The sequence below is a fragment of the Pongo abelii genome, chromosome X (assembly GCF_028885655.2).
Source record: "Pongo abelii isolate AG06213 chromosome X, NHGRI_mPonAbe1-v2.0_pri, whole genome shotgun sequence".
In the NCBI taxonomy this organism is placed as follows: Eukaryota; Metazoa; Chordata; class Mammalia; order Primates; family Hominidae; genus Pongo; species Pongo abelii.
Window position 1 is genome coordinate 124,231,274 of NC_072008.2, and position 17,469 is coordinate 124,248,742.

General features: G+C 47.0%; 1 protein-coding gene across 4 annotated transcripts in view; it reads left to right on the plus strand.

Annotated features, from left to right (window-relative positions):
• Window positions 1-15,877: 15,877 nt before the first annotated feature.
• DOCK11 (dedicator of cytokinesis 11) overlaps window positions 15,878-17,469 on the plus strand; it is a 194,651-nt gene continuing 193,059 nt past the window's right edge. For 2 of the 4 annotated variants that reach the window (XM_024240998.3, XM_054544996.2), the window contains exon 1: window positions 15,878-16,328. In XM_024240998.3, coding sequence (XP_024096766.1) covers window positions 16,227-16,328 — 102 coding nt within the window. In that variant the 5' untranslated portion in view covers window positions 15,878-16,226. Of the gene's footprint in view, window positions 16,329-16,438; window positions 16,885-17,469 lie in introns of those variants that run through there. The other 2 variants (XM_054544994.2, XM_054544995.2) reach the window with 1 other exon arrangement.

Genomic DNA, 17,469 nt, shown 5'->3' on the forward strand with positions numbered 1-17,469 from the left:
CATTTGTATATCTCCTCTGGAGAAATGCCTGTTCAAGTCCTCTACCCATGTTTTTGTTTTGTTTTGTTTTGTTTTCTTTGAGATGGAGTCCCGCTCTGTCGCCAGGCTGGAGTGCAGTGGCATGATCTCAGCACTGCAGTCTCCGCCTCCCAGGTTCAAGCAATTCTTCTGCCTCAGCCTACCGAGTAGCTGGGACTACAGGTGCGCACCACCACACCCAGCTAAGTTTTGTATTTTTAGTAGAGACAGGGTTTCACCATATTGGCCAGGATGGTCTCAATCTCTTGACCTGGTGATCTACCCGCCTCGGCCTCCCAAAGTGCTGGGATTACAGGCGTGAGCCACCACACCCGGCCTTTCTTTTCTTTTCTCTTTTTGAGAGAGGGTCTCACTCTGTCACCCAGGCTGGAGTACAATGGCGTAATCATAGTTTACTGCGGCCTCAACCTACCAGACTCAAACAATTCTTCCACCTTAGCCTACTGAATAGCTGCTCTACCCATTTTTAAATTGGATTGTTGGCCCTTTTCGTATTGAATTGTAAGAGTTCTTTACATATTCTGAATACTAGACCCTTAACAGAATTATGTTTCCCATTCTGCAGGTTGACTTCTCACTTTCTTTATAATGTCCTTTGATGTACAAAAGTTTTAAATTTTGATGAAGTCCAGTTTACCTGTTTTTTTTCTTTTGGTGCTTGTGCTTTTGGTATCAAATTTAATAATTCATTGCCAAATCTGAGGTCATAAAGATATATCTCTATGTTTTCCTCTAAGAGTTTTATCATTTCAAATGATATATTTATTTATTTATTTATTTTTATTTAATTTTTTTTTTTTTTGAGATGGAGTCTTGCTCTGTCACCCAGGCTGGAGTGCAGTGGCGTAATCTCGGCCCACTGCAACCTCTGCCTCCCGGGTTCAATTGATTCTCCTGCCTCAGCCTCCTGAGTAGCTGGAAACACAGGCGCCCACCACCACACCTGGCTAATTTTTTGTATTTTTGGTAGAGATGGGGTTTCACCATGTTGGACAGGCTAGTCTCAAACTCCTGACCTCAAGTGATCCACCTGCCTTGGTCTCCCAAAGTGCTGGGATTACAGGCATGAGCCACCACACCCAGCCTCAGCTATTATATTTAGATCATTGATCCATTTTCAATTAGTTTTTGTATATGGAGTGAGATAGGGATCCAACTTTATTATTTTGCAGGTGATTTTCCAGTTGTCCCAGCACCATTTGGTGGGGAAGAGATGCTTCTTTCACCCATTGTATGGTCTTGACACTTTCTGTAGTATTTTAAAGCAAATCCTAGACATCATGTTGTTTCATCTGTAAATACTTCAGTGTTGATCTCAAATCGATAAAGACTTCATTTATTTATTTTGAGACAGGGTCTCACTCTGTCACCCAGGCTGGAGTGCAGTAGCACAATCATGGCTCACTGCAGCCTCAACCTCCCAGGCTCAAGCGATCCTGTCACCTCAGCCTCCTGAGTAGCTGAGACCACAGGCATGCACCACCATGCCCGGCTAATTTTTGTATTTGTTGTAGAGACAGAGTCTTGCTATGTTGCCAAGCTGGTCCTGAACTCTTGTCCTCAAGGGATCCTCCTGCCTTGGCCTCTCAAAGTGCTGGGATTACAAGTGTGAGCCACCACACCTAGCCAGTTCCATTTCTTTTTTCTTTTTTTCTTTTGAGACAGAATCTAGCTCTGACGCCCAGACTGGAGTGCAGTGGCATGATCTCAGCTCACTGTAACCTCCACCTTGCTGGTTCAAGCCATTCTCGTGCCTCAGCCTCCCAAGTAACTGGGATTACAGGCATGTGCCACCAGGCCTGGCTAATTTTTGTATTTTTAGTAGGGACGGGGTTTTGCCATATTGGCCTCTCTGGTCTCGAACTCCTGACCTCAAGTGATCCACCCACCTTGGCCTCCCAAAATAATGAGATTGCAGGCGTGAGCCACCGCACACGGGAAGCTCCATCTCTTAAGTGGTTTGCTTTCCTTTGTCTGAATTAATCCTGGTCTTGCCTTCTGTACAAAGAAGCAGTTTGAACTAAAATCTAGTCACTAGGCAATTTCTTTCCTTTTTTCTTTTTTTTTTTTTGAGACAGAGTCTGGCTCTGTCACCCAGGCTGGAGTGCAATGGCATGATCTCGGCTCACTGCAAACTCCGCTTCCCGGGTTCAAGCGATTCTCCTGCCTCAGCCTCCCAAGTAGCTGGGACTACAAGCACATGCCACCACGCCCAGCTAATTTTTGTATTTTTAGTAGAGACGGGGTTTCACCATTTTGGCCAGGATGGTTTCGATCTCTTGACCTCGTGATCCACCCACCTCGACCTCCCAAAGTGCTGGGATTACAGGCGTGAACCACAGCACCCGACCTCACTAGGCAATTTTTAAGGTCTGATCCAACTCCACGTACCTGCCTTCCCTGTCCTTGCTCCTGTTCTTGAGAGGTGACAGCGTGCTGGCAGTCCTCACAGCACTCGTTCGCTCTGGGCGCCTCCTCTGCCTGGGCTACCACTTTGGCGTCACTTGAGGAGCCCTTCAGCCCACCACTGCACTGTGGGAGCCCCTTTCTGGGCTGGCCAAGGCCGGAGCCCACTCCCTCAGCTTGCAGGGAGGTGTGGAGGGAGAGGCGCGAGCGGGAACCGGGGTTGCATGCGGTGCTTGCGGGCCAGCTGGAGTTCCGGGTGGGTGTGAGCTTGGCGGGCCCCGCACTCGGAGCAGCCAGCCGGCCCTGCCGGCCCCGGGCAATGAGGGACTTAACACCCCGGCCAGCGGCTGCAGAGGGTGTACTGGGTCCCCCAGCAGTGCCAGCCCACCAGCGCTGCGCTCAATTTCTCACCGGGCCTTAGCTGCCTTCCCGCGGGGCAGGCCTCAGGACTGCAGCCCACCATGCCTGAGCCTTCCCCCACCTCCGTGGGTTGCTGTGCAGCCCGAGCCTCCCCGATGAGCACCGCCCCCTGCTCCACGGCGCCCAGTCCCATCGACTACCCAAGGGCTGAGGAGTGCGAGCGCACGGTGTGGGACTGGCAGGCAGCTCCACCTGCAGCCCAGGTGCGGGATCCACTAAGTGAAGCCAGCTGTGCTCCTGAGTCTGATGAGGACGTGGAGAGTCTTTATATCTAGCTCAGGGATTGTAAACACACCAATCGGCACTCTGTATTTAGCTCAAGGTCTGTGAGTGCACCAATCGACACTCTGTATCTAGCTGCTCTGGTGGGGCCTTGGAGAACCTTTATGTCTAGCTCAAGGTTTGTAAACACACCAATCAGCACCCTGTGTTTAGCTCAAGGTTTGTGAGTGCAACAGTCGACACTCTGTATCTAGCTGCTCTGGTGGGGCCTTGGAGAACCTTTATGTCTAGCTCAGGGATTGTAAATACGCCAATTGGCACTCTGTATCTAGCTCAAGGTTTGTAAACACACCAATCAGCACCCTGTGTTTAGCTCAAGGTTTGTGAGTGCACCAATCGATACTCTGTATCTAGCTGCTCTGGTGGGACCTTAGAGAACCTGTGTGTCGAAACTCTGTGTCTAACTAATCTTATGGGGACATGGAGAACCTTTGTATCTAGCTCAGGGATTGTAAATGCACCAATCAGCGCCCTGTCAAAACAGGCCACTCGGCTCTACCAATCAGCAGGATGTGGGTGGGGCCAGATAAGAAAATAAAAGCAGGCTGCCCGAGCCAGCAGTGGCAACCTGCTCGGGTCCCCTTCCACACTGTGAAAGCTTTGTTCTTCTGCTCTTTGCAACAAATCTTGCTACTGCTCACTCTTTGGGTCCACGCTGCTTTTATGAGCTGTGACACTCACCGCGAAGATCTGCAGCTTCACTCCTGAACCCAGCAAGACCATGAGCCCACCAGGAGGGAAGAACAACTCCAGACGCGCTCCCTCAAGAGCTGTAACACTCACCGCGAAGGCCTGCAGCTTCACTCCTGAGCCAGCAAGACTACGAACCCACCAGAATGAACAAACTCCGAACACATCCGAACATCAGAAGGAACAAACTCCAGACGCACCACCTTAAGAGCTGTAACACTCACCGCGAGGGTCCGCAGCTTCATTCTTGAAGTCAGTGAGACCAAGAACCCACCAATTCCTGACACATTCTGATCCTAGTCCCTGCAATTTTCTGGCTACAACTCATCTGTCCCTAAAGGCTCCTGCAAGTCCTTTGCTCTTTTCAGTTGTGCCCAGGAATAATTTCTACTGGACTTGTCCAGCACCAAGTCCTCATATCCTTTCCCCAGCCTGGACCATTTGGTGTCTCTCTTTTTTTTTTTTTTTTTCCTGTGAAGGTGACACTAAACCATTTGGTCTCTTTATAAGTAAGTTTCCCAGTCAGCAGTCTGGGCAATAGTGTGAGATCTCTATCTCTAAAAAAAAACCTTGAAAATTAGCCAGGCATGGCATGTACCTGTAGTCCAAGCTACTCAGGAGGCTGAAGCGGAGGAATTGCTTCAGCCCAGGAGTTCAAGGCAAAAAAAAAGTTTCATATTCAGGAATATACATGTACATAATAGAAAGCAATACCTAATGCTTTCTACAACATTTGAAATACGGAAGAAGCTTACATTGGCATTTTCACAGACATATCATTAGCTTCCTGCAAGGGAAAGGGTCATTTTGAAAACCACAACATTTTATGGATGGAGAGGCTTTCTCTTTTTTTTTTTTTTTTGAGAGGGAGTCTCCCTCTGTAGCCCAGGCTGGAGTGCAGTGGTGTGATCTTGGCTCACTGCAACTTCCACCTCCCAGTTCAAGCAATCCTCCTGCCTCAGCCTCCCTAGTAGCTGGGACTACAGGCACCCACCACCACACCCAACTAATTTTTGTATTTTAGTAGAGACGAGATTTTGCCATGTTGGCCAGGCTTGTCTTGAACTCCTGACCTCAGGTGATCTGCATGCCGTGGCCTGACAAAGTGCTGGGATTACGGGCGTGAGCCACTGCGCCCAGCTGAGTATTTTTCAATATTTGTTGGTGGTTATGTATATTAGGACACCATGCTAAATTTGGACTTATCCCAAACTCCCACTTTCCCCGTCTGACAAGTTTGGGGACTGCTCTCTCCAACCCTTCTGACTTAGTCTCCCAGGCATGCTGGCTATCTGGCTGCAGCCTAGAATTGATTCAGCAAACAAGCAAATGTAAATACTCATTGAATCTTTCTGGGGCCATTCTGTGGAAACAAATATATTTAAGTTTTTCTGCCTTTGAGAAACTGCTACGGGGCATAGCCATGGGCAGATATATTTGGTGGCTCTTAGACCCCCTGACATACACCCACGGGCCATCCTCATCTATTTGCTTTCTGGCTTCTGTTCTGGGCCCTTCTTGGGAATAGTTTTTCTCTGACCCCAGAGTCTAGACTAAAGCCAATTGGACATTCACTTCCTGGTTTTTTTTCCCATTTGTCTGGCAGTTTCTGTCCTGGCCTCCCCATACTTGGGCTCTCCTATCTTGGATTCATAATTATATTTCTAGCCACTTTTTCTTTCTTACTCCTTTAGCTCTTATTTTCTTTTTTTTTTTTTACAATTATATTTGTATAATTTTGAGGAGGACCAATGCAGTTTTGTTACGTGGCTACATTGCATAGTGGTGATGTTTAGGCTTTTAGTGTATCCATCACCCAAATAGTGTATATTTTACCCATTAAGTAATTTCTTATCCCTCACCCCCCTTCCACCCTTCTACCCTTCTGCCTCTCCAGTGATTATTCCACATTCTATGTCCATGTGAATGCATTATTTAGCTCCCACTTATAAGTGAGAACATGCAGTATTTGACTTTTTGTTTCTGAGTTGTTTCACTTAATGGCCTCCAGGTCCATTCATTTTGCTGCAAAATTCATAATTCCATTCTTTTTATGGCTGAATAATATTCCATTATGTATATATATCACATTTCCTTTATCCAATCATTCATTGATGGACACTTAGTTTGATTCCGTAGCTTTACTATTATGAGTAGTGCTGTGATAAACGTGAGTATAGGTGTCTTTTTGCTATAATTATTTCTTTTCGTTTGGGTAGTTTCCCAGTGGGATTGCTGGATCAAATATAGTTTTATTTTTAATTATTTGAGGCCTTTCACTACGGTGGGGTTTTTTTGTTCTCCCTTTCCCCACAAGTAGCCTCTGAACATTACGTGCCTAATCATCCTCTGCCTGGCTCAGCTGATGGTCCTGGCATCTCCCACTGATGGGCTTTTTCTTATTCTCCTGAAGAGTTTCATATGGCTTCACAAGATACAATTGCATTTTGATTATGATTCTCATGGATTTCTGCTTTGCAAAAAAACAAACAGACAAAAACCCCACAACTCAGGAAACCACATTGATGTATTTTTTAAAAGTCTGGTTCTGACTACTTTTCTATTCTCCATTGGCTTTTACTATTCAAAACCCCTCGCTTGCCAGCGGTAGCATTACACCTATCCCCACCTCTCTTAGCTGTGGGGCTAAAGGATAGAACATTCTATTTGGCTAAAGAAAAAAGGTCATCAGACTGAGCCCAGAGATGTACATGTAAGGGCTCATAAACAAAACAACCTCATTTCACTCTTTTACAGCAGAATTTTAGCTAGGTCACTTCTACTAACAGCCATCTATTGGGGGAAAATTAATGACTATCAATTTACAAAACAGGATTATGGAAAATTTTTAAATGAGAGCTAGATAGAGAAACTCTTGGGTTAACACTCCTCAGTGACCTAGAAGTATATTGAAAAAACAAAATAGTGTATTTCTGATAATGAAACATGATAACTATACCTAACCTTTTTAAGTTAACAGTGGTGCATATATACTGTGATCTTTTCAAGGGCAGCAGGACCACATTTGAATCATTTTCTCCATAGATTATCTTGAGGAACATGATAGTCAAATGTCCCTAGGCATCTCCACCCATCTGGGCTTTGGGTCATGAATTGATATTTATACAGGAACTAGCTGCCATTAGGTGGAGCAACTTGAAGTCCAATAGGTCCTCTAGAAGGATATCAGATCAGGAGGTTTAAGAACTCCAGATGTTTTAATTTAGGTGAGTGCAGCCACAAGGCTGCTAGGACATTAACAAAGAACTGATTGATAGAGAAGAAAAAGTAGCTGGTATTAGATAATGGTATTAGATAAAAGTAGCTGGTATTAGATGATGGGAGGGGCCTGATGTCTGGTTGCCAAGGCACCTAACTCTTCACTCAATAGTCCCCCAAGCACAGGATTCATGGCTTTTGTGGCCCCATCCCTTGGGTGTAGAGCATAATCCTTAGCTGACCTTTGAAAAATGCAACCTCAGGCTTGCCTGGCTTCTGGTACTTCCAACTCTTCTTTGCCATTATTATAAACACAATTACCAGTCTTTGAGGGGAGGCTGATCTTTTAGTTCAGATTTCCAGAGTTCAGACTGTCAGGTGTCATTTGTCATCTCATAAAGGAATTAAAGTGACCTGAGAAAATGTCCTCTGGGTAAGATCAATGCCACCTGTACTCTGTCCTTGCCTGAACTCTCTCATCAGAGCTCTCATGTGCATCAGCCCTTCCCCACTCCCTTCAAGCCTGTACAGCCCGGGCATGACAACAAATTTGGTCCTTTAGCAATAGCATGTACAACTAATGGACAACTCCCAGGTTATCATCTATCCCTTTTAAGAACTCAATAGGATGATGATGATGATGATGATGATTATTATTATTTTGAGATGGAGTTTCACTCTTGTCGCCCAGCTGGAGTGCAATGGCACGACCTCGGCTCACTGAAACCTCTGCCTCCAGGTTCAAGTGATTCTCCTGCCCAGCCTCCCGAGTAGCTGGGATTACAGGCTTCTGCCACCACGCCTGGCTAATTTTTGTATTTTTAGTAAAGAAGGGGTTTCACCATGTTAGCCAGGCTGGTCTTCAACTCCTGACCTCAGGTGATCCACCTGCCTCGGCCTCTCAAAGTGCTGGGAGTATAGGTGTGAGCCACTGTGCCCAGCTGAGTATTTTATATATATATATATATATATATTTTTTTTTTTTAGAGGTGGAATCTCGCCCTGTTGCCCAGGCTGGAGTGCAGTGGCGCGATCTCGGCTCACTGCAAGCTCCGCCTCCCAGGTTCACGCCATTCTCCTGCCTCAGCCTCCCGAGTAGCTGGGACTACAAGCGCCTGCCACCATGCCCAGCTAATGTATTTTTTTTTTTTTTTTGTATTTTTAGTAGAGACAGGGTTTCACCGTGTTAGCCAGGATGGTCTCGATCTCCTGACCTCGTGATCCGCCCTCCTCAGCCTCCCAAAGTGCTGGCATTACAGGCGTGAGCTACCGTACCCGGCCTAAAAAATATTTTTAAGAAAATTTAAAAATATTTTAAAAATATGTTTTTAATATTATTTTTAAAATATCCCTTTGAAGTATAAAAAAGTGAAAAAGAAGGTGATAACTTTGGGAAATAATGAACCTCTCATTATTCCAAGTGGTACCATAGGCGATTAATATATATTCAATAAATTTTATATTATTTAAAATATCTTATAATTGCGATAGGGCTTTTAACTTTTTCAAATACTCGTATATTGCCTATACGATTGTATCCAACAATATACAGTTGTCTGACAGATAAAATATATATGACAATCTCACTATAAATTCATGACTAATGGATCCGCATAGAATTAGAGTAAGATGGAGAGTCTCCCAAGGCCCTTAAGGTTAGTCAATGCCATGTGGTGTATCTGAAAGAGACCTAAAAGACCTGGCTTCTGTTTCTTGCCCTGCCAACTACTGTGTGACTTATCTGTAAAATGGGGAAAAATAATCTTGGCTCTGTCTACCTCTCCAGATTGTTCTGAAGATTGAATGACATAATGGATATAAATATGCTTTGGAGACCATACAGCTCTCCATGATTATAGTTTGATTGTAATAAATGCCTCAACAACACACAGAAGTGAACATGGTATCATGATTTCTTTTGTTTTGCTTTATTTATCTCCTTGAAGTCATCATGAATATATTCTGATTGGAAAAGCTGCACACAGTTTGTATATAATAATTAATTATTGAGTGACCTTTAAGTGCTGGGCACTGTTCTAGGCCTGCCTTGTGCAACATTGTGGCCACTAGCCACATATGGCTATTGAGCACATGAATGTAGTTCATGCGACTGGGGAAATGAATTTGTAATTTTATTTAATTTTAGTTAATTTATACTTAAATACAAAAACTGATATGAAATAATTATTAGAATTATTTTTCTGACAGGGTCCTGCTCTGTCACCCATGCTGGAGTGCAGTGGCACAATCACGGCTCACTGAAGCCTCAAACTCCTGGGCTCATGTAATCCACCTGTCTCAACCTCCTGAGTAGCTGGGACTACAGACGTGTACCACAATGCCCAGCTAATTTTTTAATTTTTAATTTTTTTGTACAGATGGGATCTTCTTATGTTGACCAGGCTGGTTTTATTTATTTATTTATTTATTTATTTATTTATTTAGAGATGGAGTCTCACTCTGTTGCCCAGGCTGGACTGCAGTGGCATGATCATGGCTCACTGCAACCTCTGCCTCCCGGTTTCAAGTGATTCATCTGCCTCAGCCTCCTGAATAGCTGGGACTACAGGTGCGTGCCACCACGTCCGGCTAATTTTTGTATTTTTAGTAGAGATGGGGTTTCACCATATTGGCCAGGCTGGTCTCGAACTCCTGACCTCGTGATCCACCCACCTCAGCCTCCCAAAGTGCTGGGATTAGACGCGTGAGCCACCACATCTGGCCAATTTTTTGTAATTTTAGTGGAGACAAGGTTTCACCATGTTGGTCAGGCTGGTCTCGAACTCCTGACCTCAAATGATCCTCCTGCCTCAGCCTCCCAAAGTGCTGGGATTACAGGTGTGAGCCGCCATGCCCAACGAAAATATACTATCAAAATTAATTTCACCTGCTTCTTTTTACTAATTTTTAATGTGGCTACGAGTGAATTTATGATTACATATGTGCTCATACTATATTTCTGTTGGGCAGTGCTGCTTTAGGCACTGATGATAAAGCAGTGAACAAAGCAGACAAAATATCCTGCTTTCATGGAACGTGCATTTTAGTGCGGAAGACAGATGATAAAATAAATTATAAACATATATAGTATATCAAATGGTGACAAATGCTTTGGAGAAAAACAAAGAAAGCAAGTTAGATAGGAGATGGTAGGAGGGTTGAACTTTTAAATACGAAGGTCAAGGAACGCCCCAAACCTAAAGATGTTGAGAGAGTAAGTAATGAAGCTTCTTCCACTGGGTAGAAGGAACAGTAAATGAGGAGGCCTTGATGATGGACAAAGCCTTGGCAATTCAGGGACCCGCAAGGAGGCCTGTGTGGTAGATCATGGAGTGCAAAGGAGAGGATCAATAGGAGGTGAGATCAGACAGGTATGGGAAAAAAGCTATAATGCTATAGTGAGACAGGTCAGGTAGATTGTGATGGGCAGCTTCTGACATGGCTCCAGATGATTGTTGCCTCCTAGTATTAATGCCCTGTGTAATATCTTCCCCTTCAATGTGAGCTGGACCTAGTGAATAAAATACAGTAAAATTGATGGGATGCCACTTCCAAGTTTAGGTTATAAAAGACTGTGGCTTCCAATTGCAGGTAGTCTTTCACTCTTTCAACTCTCTCTTGTTTGCTCACTTTTTTTCTTCTTTCTTTCTTTTCTTTCTCTCTTTCTTTCTTTCTTTTTTTTTTTTGGACAGAATCTCGCTCTGTTGCCCAGGCTGGAATGCAGTGGTGGGATCTTGGCTCACTGCAACCTCCACCTCCTGGGTGCAAGTGATCCTCTCACCTCAGCCTCCTGAGTAGCTGGGATTACAGGTGTGCACCACCACACCCTGCCAACTTTAGTATTCTTAGTAGAGACAGGGTTTCACCATGTTGGCCAGGCTGGTCTTGAACTCCTGATGTCAAGTGATCCACCCACATTGGCCTCCCAAAATGCTGGAACTACAGGCATGAGCCACCGCGCCTGGCCCTGTTTGCTCACTTTGGTAAACTGTCATGTTATTAACTGCCTTCTGGAGAAGCTCATGAGGCAAGGAACTGAGGCCAGCCTCTGGCTGACAGCCAGCAAGGAACTAAGGCCCTTACTGCAACAACCTGTGGGGATCTGGATGCTGCCACAACCACTGAATGGGCTTAAAAACAAATTCTGCCCCAGTTAAACCTTGAGATGGGTGAGGCCCCTGCTCTGACACCTTGATCATTGCCTATGAGAGATCCTGAACTCATATCTTGATGGCAGCCTAGCCAGAGACTCTGGTCTGGACAACCCAACTAAGCCATACTTAGATTCCTGAACAACAGAAACTGTGAGATAATACATGTGTATTGTTTTAAGCTGCTAAACTTGGGGATAATTTGTTACACAGCAAGAGATAACACTAGATATTGTAGATCACTGTAAGTAGAAACTGAATTAGGGGGTTGGTGGGACTCACTGGCTATGTTGCAAATAGACTACAGGAGGGTAAGGGTGAAAGCAGGGAGGTCAGTTGAGAGGCTATTGACATAAGCTTGGTAAGGGTTGCTGGTGGTATTGGTAGAGATATTAAGAAGTGGTTGGATTTCAGACGTATTTTGAAGGCAGAGCCAACAGGCTTTGCTGTTGGTTGGATAAAGGGTGTGTAGGTAATAAGATGACTCTAAGGCTTTTGTTCTGAGGAACTAGAAAGAATTATCATATACTGAGATGGAGAAAACTATAGAAAAACTAGATTCGTGGAGAAAGAATAAGAGTTCGATTTTAGGCATGCTTAATTAGAGAAACTTACTAGACATCCCAGTGGGGATGCTGAGTTCGATATACAAGTCTGATGTTTGAGGCTGGAAATAGAAATTTGAGAGTCTTTAGCATTTAGATGATAAAATGTTAAAGTCTCCTTGCTCCCCACTTCCACTCCCCACCCATGAGGCCCCCACTATTAGCTCATGTATAGGGACATACATATACACACACACCACACACACATTTTTTTTTTTTTTTTGAGACAGAATCCCACTGTATCCTCCAGGCTGGAGTGCAGTGGAGCGATCTTGGCTCACTGCAATCTCCACCTCTCGGGTTCAAGCCATTCTCATGCCTCAGCCTCCCAAGTAGCTGAGATTACAGGGTGCACACCATCACGCCTGGGTAATTTTTGTATTTTTAGTAGAGACGGAGTTTCGCCATGCCATGTTGGCCAGGTTGGTCTCAAACTCCTGGCCTCAGGTGATCCGCCTGCCTCAGCCTCCCAAAATGTTGGAATTACAGGCGTGAGCCACCGCACCTGGCCCACACATACATATTTTTATAAATAGAGTTGTTCTGCAACTTGCTTTTATCCGTGAATATCCTTTGGAGCTTTTTCAATGTAAGTACGTACATATTTACCTCATTCTTTTTTAAATAGCTGAAGAGAGTCCCTTCATTTGAATAAATCATGTGTATTCATTCGTTCACTGAACAACTATTTTTTGAGCACTCACAATGTGCCAGGCAGTGGTCTAGGGACTGATCATAAAGAAGTCCCTTTTAGATGGACATTCAGGTTCTTTCTAATATTTTGCTATTACAAACATTTGATATAATGACCACCCTTATACAGGCATCTGAGTTCACATATGCGAGTTTTTATTTGGCATTGATTTATACAAGTGGAATTTCTCGGTCAAAGGGCTCAATGGCATTTCTAATACTTGTATCTCAGGTTCAATTAGGATAGTGTTAATGCAGCAGCTAAATTTGTGATAAAAACTGAATATATTTAACGAATGTGGAAAAGAAATCACCCAATAAAATGCCCTATTGGAAGTTGTAAGATTGCACCTACGATTTCCCTTTACTATGTGAGTGTAGTTATATCCAAATCCTACCCATTCCGCAAAGTACAGCTCAAATGCTCAAACACCCCCTGTTCCAGAAAGCCTTTCATAGACCCTAAGCAGATATGATCTCTCCTGCCATTTTTTTTTTCTTTTTTGAGACGGAGTCTCATTCTTCTTGCCCAGGCTGGAGTACAATGGTGCAATCTTGGCTCAGTGAAATCTCTTGCCTCCCGGGTTCAAGTGATTCTCCTACCTCAGCCTCCCAAGTAGTTGGGATTACAGGTGCCTGCCACCACATCTGGCTAATTTTTGTATTTTTAGTAGAGACGGCTTTCACCATGTTGGTTAGGCTGGTCTCAAACTCCTGACCTCAGGTGATCCACCCACCTCGGCCTCCCAAAGTGCTGGGATTACAGGCATGAGCCACCGCGCTCAGCCTCTCCTGCCTCTTTACCTTGAGTATGGTCTGTATCACATACTACCTTGTATCATAAATACATTCTCTACTAGACTTTCTTTTTTTTTTCCCAGAAGGAAATAGTGTCTTTAATTCATACTGCATTCTCCCTCAGTGCGTAGCACCATGCTCAATGTTTATGTATTTAAATAGAAGTCTTAAACCAGAAGAAGTGAAATCTACAATCTCAAGAATGAGCATAGAGCCTGCACAATGGCCAGATGGTGTTTGTGCACCATCAGTGTGACATATGTTTCCCATGGCTCACAATACTCTGCAGAAATTGCTTACTTCTCCTACTCTATCTTGTACCACTCCTCTTCCTTCTACGCTCCAGCCACACTGGCCTTTTTTTGGTCTTTGAACACACTAAGTCTGCTCCCATCTCTAGGCCTTTGTTCCTGGCATTTCTGTCGCCTGGAATGGTCTACCTGCTGATCTCTGCTGACTGCTTCTTTAAGACTCTGCTCAGTATTTACCTCCTCAAAGAAGCTTTTCTTGATCATCTATTTTAAACTAGGTCCCCAACTCCAGTTACTCTCTATCAACTCACCTTAATTCTCTACATAGCATTTATGTTTCTGAAATTAACACGTTCATTTTTTTGCACTCACATGTGAGCTCCAGGAGAGGAGGGACCTTGCCTGTCTTGTTCAATGCTGTGCACCTTCAGTGGCTACCATAGAGCCCGTGGTACTAAGAATGCTTTTGGCTGAAAGTAACAGAATATTCATCTAAACGTGGCATAAGCTGCAGGGGTTTATTTTTCCTACATAAAAAGGAACTAGATGTAGGCAGTATCAGGCCTGGTTCAACAGTTCAATGCTGTGTGGATTCTGCATTGGCTTCTCCGAGATTGCCTTGGCCTTGCCTCATGGTTGCAATATGGCTGCCAAGGGCCAACGCATTGCAAGAAAACATCCCTCTCAGGAAGAAAGTGGGGCCTGGGCCTCTCTCCTTTTTTTTTTTTTTTCATCAAGGTAGAAAAACTTTCCCAGGAATCCTCCTCTCACACTTCCCTCTTATATCTCATTGGCCCAAACTGATTGGGAGTCTAGACCATCCCACTAGTCAATAAGAGGGAGCTTATCATGGTTTTTTCATCAGTCATGATTCATCACCTGGAGTTGGGCCTGCCTTCCTTAAACCCTGTGGCTCTGCCCTATACCTGAAGTAAATCTGGGCTCTCTTTGCAAGCAAAAAGTGTTATAGCTATTGTGGCAGTAACCAACAGCATGAGCCACACAGGCATTTATGGAACAGAGGGTATGAATTCTTGGAGATCTGCCTACATGCAACAATTAACAAATTTTACACGTACTGTGCAAAATTAAGATTTGTGACAGAATGTCTTTAGAAGACTTCCAGGTCCCAGGCCCTCTAGGAGCTTCCATATATGCTTTATTGAGACTGATGCGATGGCTGAAATAGGCTTACTGAGAAGAGACTTGGCCTTTTCTGGGTTCAAAGAAACCATCACCACACATGCCCTTGTTTCCATAATATAGTCCCCTAAAAGACTGTTTGGTCTTTGAGGGTGGGGAAAGTGCCCGATGGGTGGTGGTAGGACTGCTTTCAGAAGGGCTGCTCGGTCCCCCAGACTGAGGGCCATTTTCAAACTCTCAGCAAATGAAATAACCAGATAGAAAACTGCCACCATCAGTGGAGCCTTTCACTCTGCACTTCAGGAGGTCTGACAGGGTCACTAGTACTTCAAGATTCCCGTCCCTATTTCTGCCTTAAGCATGTTCGTTTTATACCCTGTTGAGATGTTCTTTGATTCTTGGAAAAACAATTTCTTGGAAGCTGAAAAGGGTAAGGAGATGAATAGGAAATGGAGAGGTGAGTGCAGGGCACTTGTAAAAGCTACTATAAGATTGGTAAGTCCTCCAAACCCAGGGAGATAGCCTTCCTAATGCCCACCCCCACCCCACTCTTGGTGCAGTCAGTGCTGACCTAGGGATCACCTGCCACAGGCTCAGGCTCCACCACCCAGCTCTCCCCCATGGGGGACGGAGCAAGGGGTGCCGCCACAATAAGTTCCCACTTCCAGAAGCATGCTCTCTCCCCAGTGTTGCCCCCTGTTAGGTGAGCCAACTGAGTAGGAAAACGGTGTGGGCGAGGAGGGGGACCCAGTCGAGGCGCTCACGCTGGAAAGCCGCTCTCTGTCCTTCGACATTGGTGCGACCCTTCCCCAAGGAGCACACAAAAGGCGGCTGCTCCACGTTGTTTTCCAGCCCCTAGCCGCCTGGGCCCTGGGGGCTTGCGGGGTGGAGGGACAGGAGAGTTCTCCAGCCCTCCTGCGGGTACTGCAGCTCGGAGGCGGGAGAGGAGCACTAGGGCGGGAGAGGAGCACGCCCCACTCTTGGAGACATTTCATCACCCCTCTCTGTTCCCCCACCCCACCCCGCCCGCCCCACTCAAGCGGAAAAAAAGAAGCAGCCCAGATCTCCCCTCCCGGATGCGGCTGCACCAGCAACATCAGCTGCGGGCGGAGCCCGAGCGGTAGCCACTTCCCCCCTCTTCCCTCGTGACCCTCGCCCCCACCTCCAGTTCTCCCTCCCCCTCTACACACCCTTCCCCATCAGACACACCCTCCTGCTTCGGCTGGTGGCGTTTGGAGCTCGGGCCCTCTAGGGGAGGGAGCTGCCGCCGCCGACGCCGTGGGGCAGGACAGTGAGCGGGCGAAGCGAGCGAGAAAAGGAGGGAAGGAGGGAACGAGGGAGGAGCAGCGGGTGGGAGGTGGGAGGGAGGAGCAGCGTGAGCCGCGCCGCCGCCGAGCTGCGATGTGGCCGGCCGGCTGGCGAGTAAACAGAGGGAGCAGCAGCGGCCGCGGCCGCCGCGGGCCGGGGCAGTGAGTCCACCCGCCCGCCGAGGTCCGCCCGCCCGCCGAGACCCGCCCGCTGCCGCTGCCATGGCCGAAGTGCGCAAATTCACCAAACGGCTCAGCAAGCCTGGCACGGCGGCTGAGCTCCGGCAGAGCGTGTCTGAGGCCGTACGGGGCTCCGTGGTGCTGGTGAGTGGCCGGGGGACAGGGCATCCCGGGGGACGCGCTCCAGGCGGGAGCGACGCGGGAAGGGGCAGGAACGGCGCCAGTGCGGCCGCTTGGTGCGCCGCGCGCTGTCTTTCTCCGCTCCAGTAAGTTTTCGCACCGGCAGCCGCCGTCCGGGGTCTGAGTCCTAGGCGCCGGCTGACAGCTCTTCGGCCGCCCGGCACGGCGGAGGCGTGCACCGGGATGGAAGCAGACGGGCAAAGCCGGGCTCGGACGGCTGCGGAGGAGGCGGAGGCTCCCACCCAGGGTCGGGGCCGGGGGTGTGAGCTAAAGAGCTGACCTCCCGCTGCTCTGGACTCGGCACAAAGAGCCGGGGACAAGGCACGACGAGATCCCGATCCCCTCCCGCGTGCACCTGAGGCCGCCTAGGCGGAAGGATGCGATGAGCGTTTCGCACACACACTCGCGCGCGCGCGCGCGCGCACACACACACACACACACACACACACACACACACACACTGTGTACACAAAAAAGAACCCCACCCAGAAAGCCCCGGGCGCCCAAGCTCGGGCTGGCGGTGAGAACAGAGGAAGCAGAGCGACTTCCTCCTGCAACTGGGGAGAGAGAGGGTGGTGATGGGTGTTGAAGGGGTGCTGCTGCGGAGGGAGGGCATTAGAAACAACGGGGTTCTGCGACAGAGTGGGCGCGGGGTCATCCACCGCAGGGAGAGTGTGTCCCTCGGGGACCCTCGAGCGCTCCAGTGGCAAGGGGATGGTGCCGTGGGGATTTGGGGGAAGACTGGGTGTGTCAGTCCAGGGATGGAGGACCTGGGGTCAGAGCCCCACAGCTCAGGACTGGGGGATGGGGATTCGAAAGCGCGCTGACTCCCTGGGAACCCTCCCAGAGCACCCTCAGCCTTATCCGGATTGTCTGACTCCGGAGAAAGGCGAAAGAGTGCTAACGGGCACTTGCCCCTTCTCATTTTCAAGACACTCGTTGCCAGTTTCCTGGACAAGCGAACAAACCCTGAATAAGCAATCGGACTGGTTAATTAGGGTTTGTTTTGTTACTTTGTTTTTTGGTGGTTGTTTTTGTTTTTGTTTGTTTTTGTCTCCCTCAGCTCCATTTTACAGCGAGTCATTTGCTGTGTTTAAATTTCACC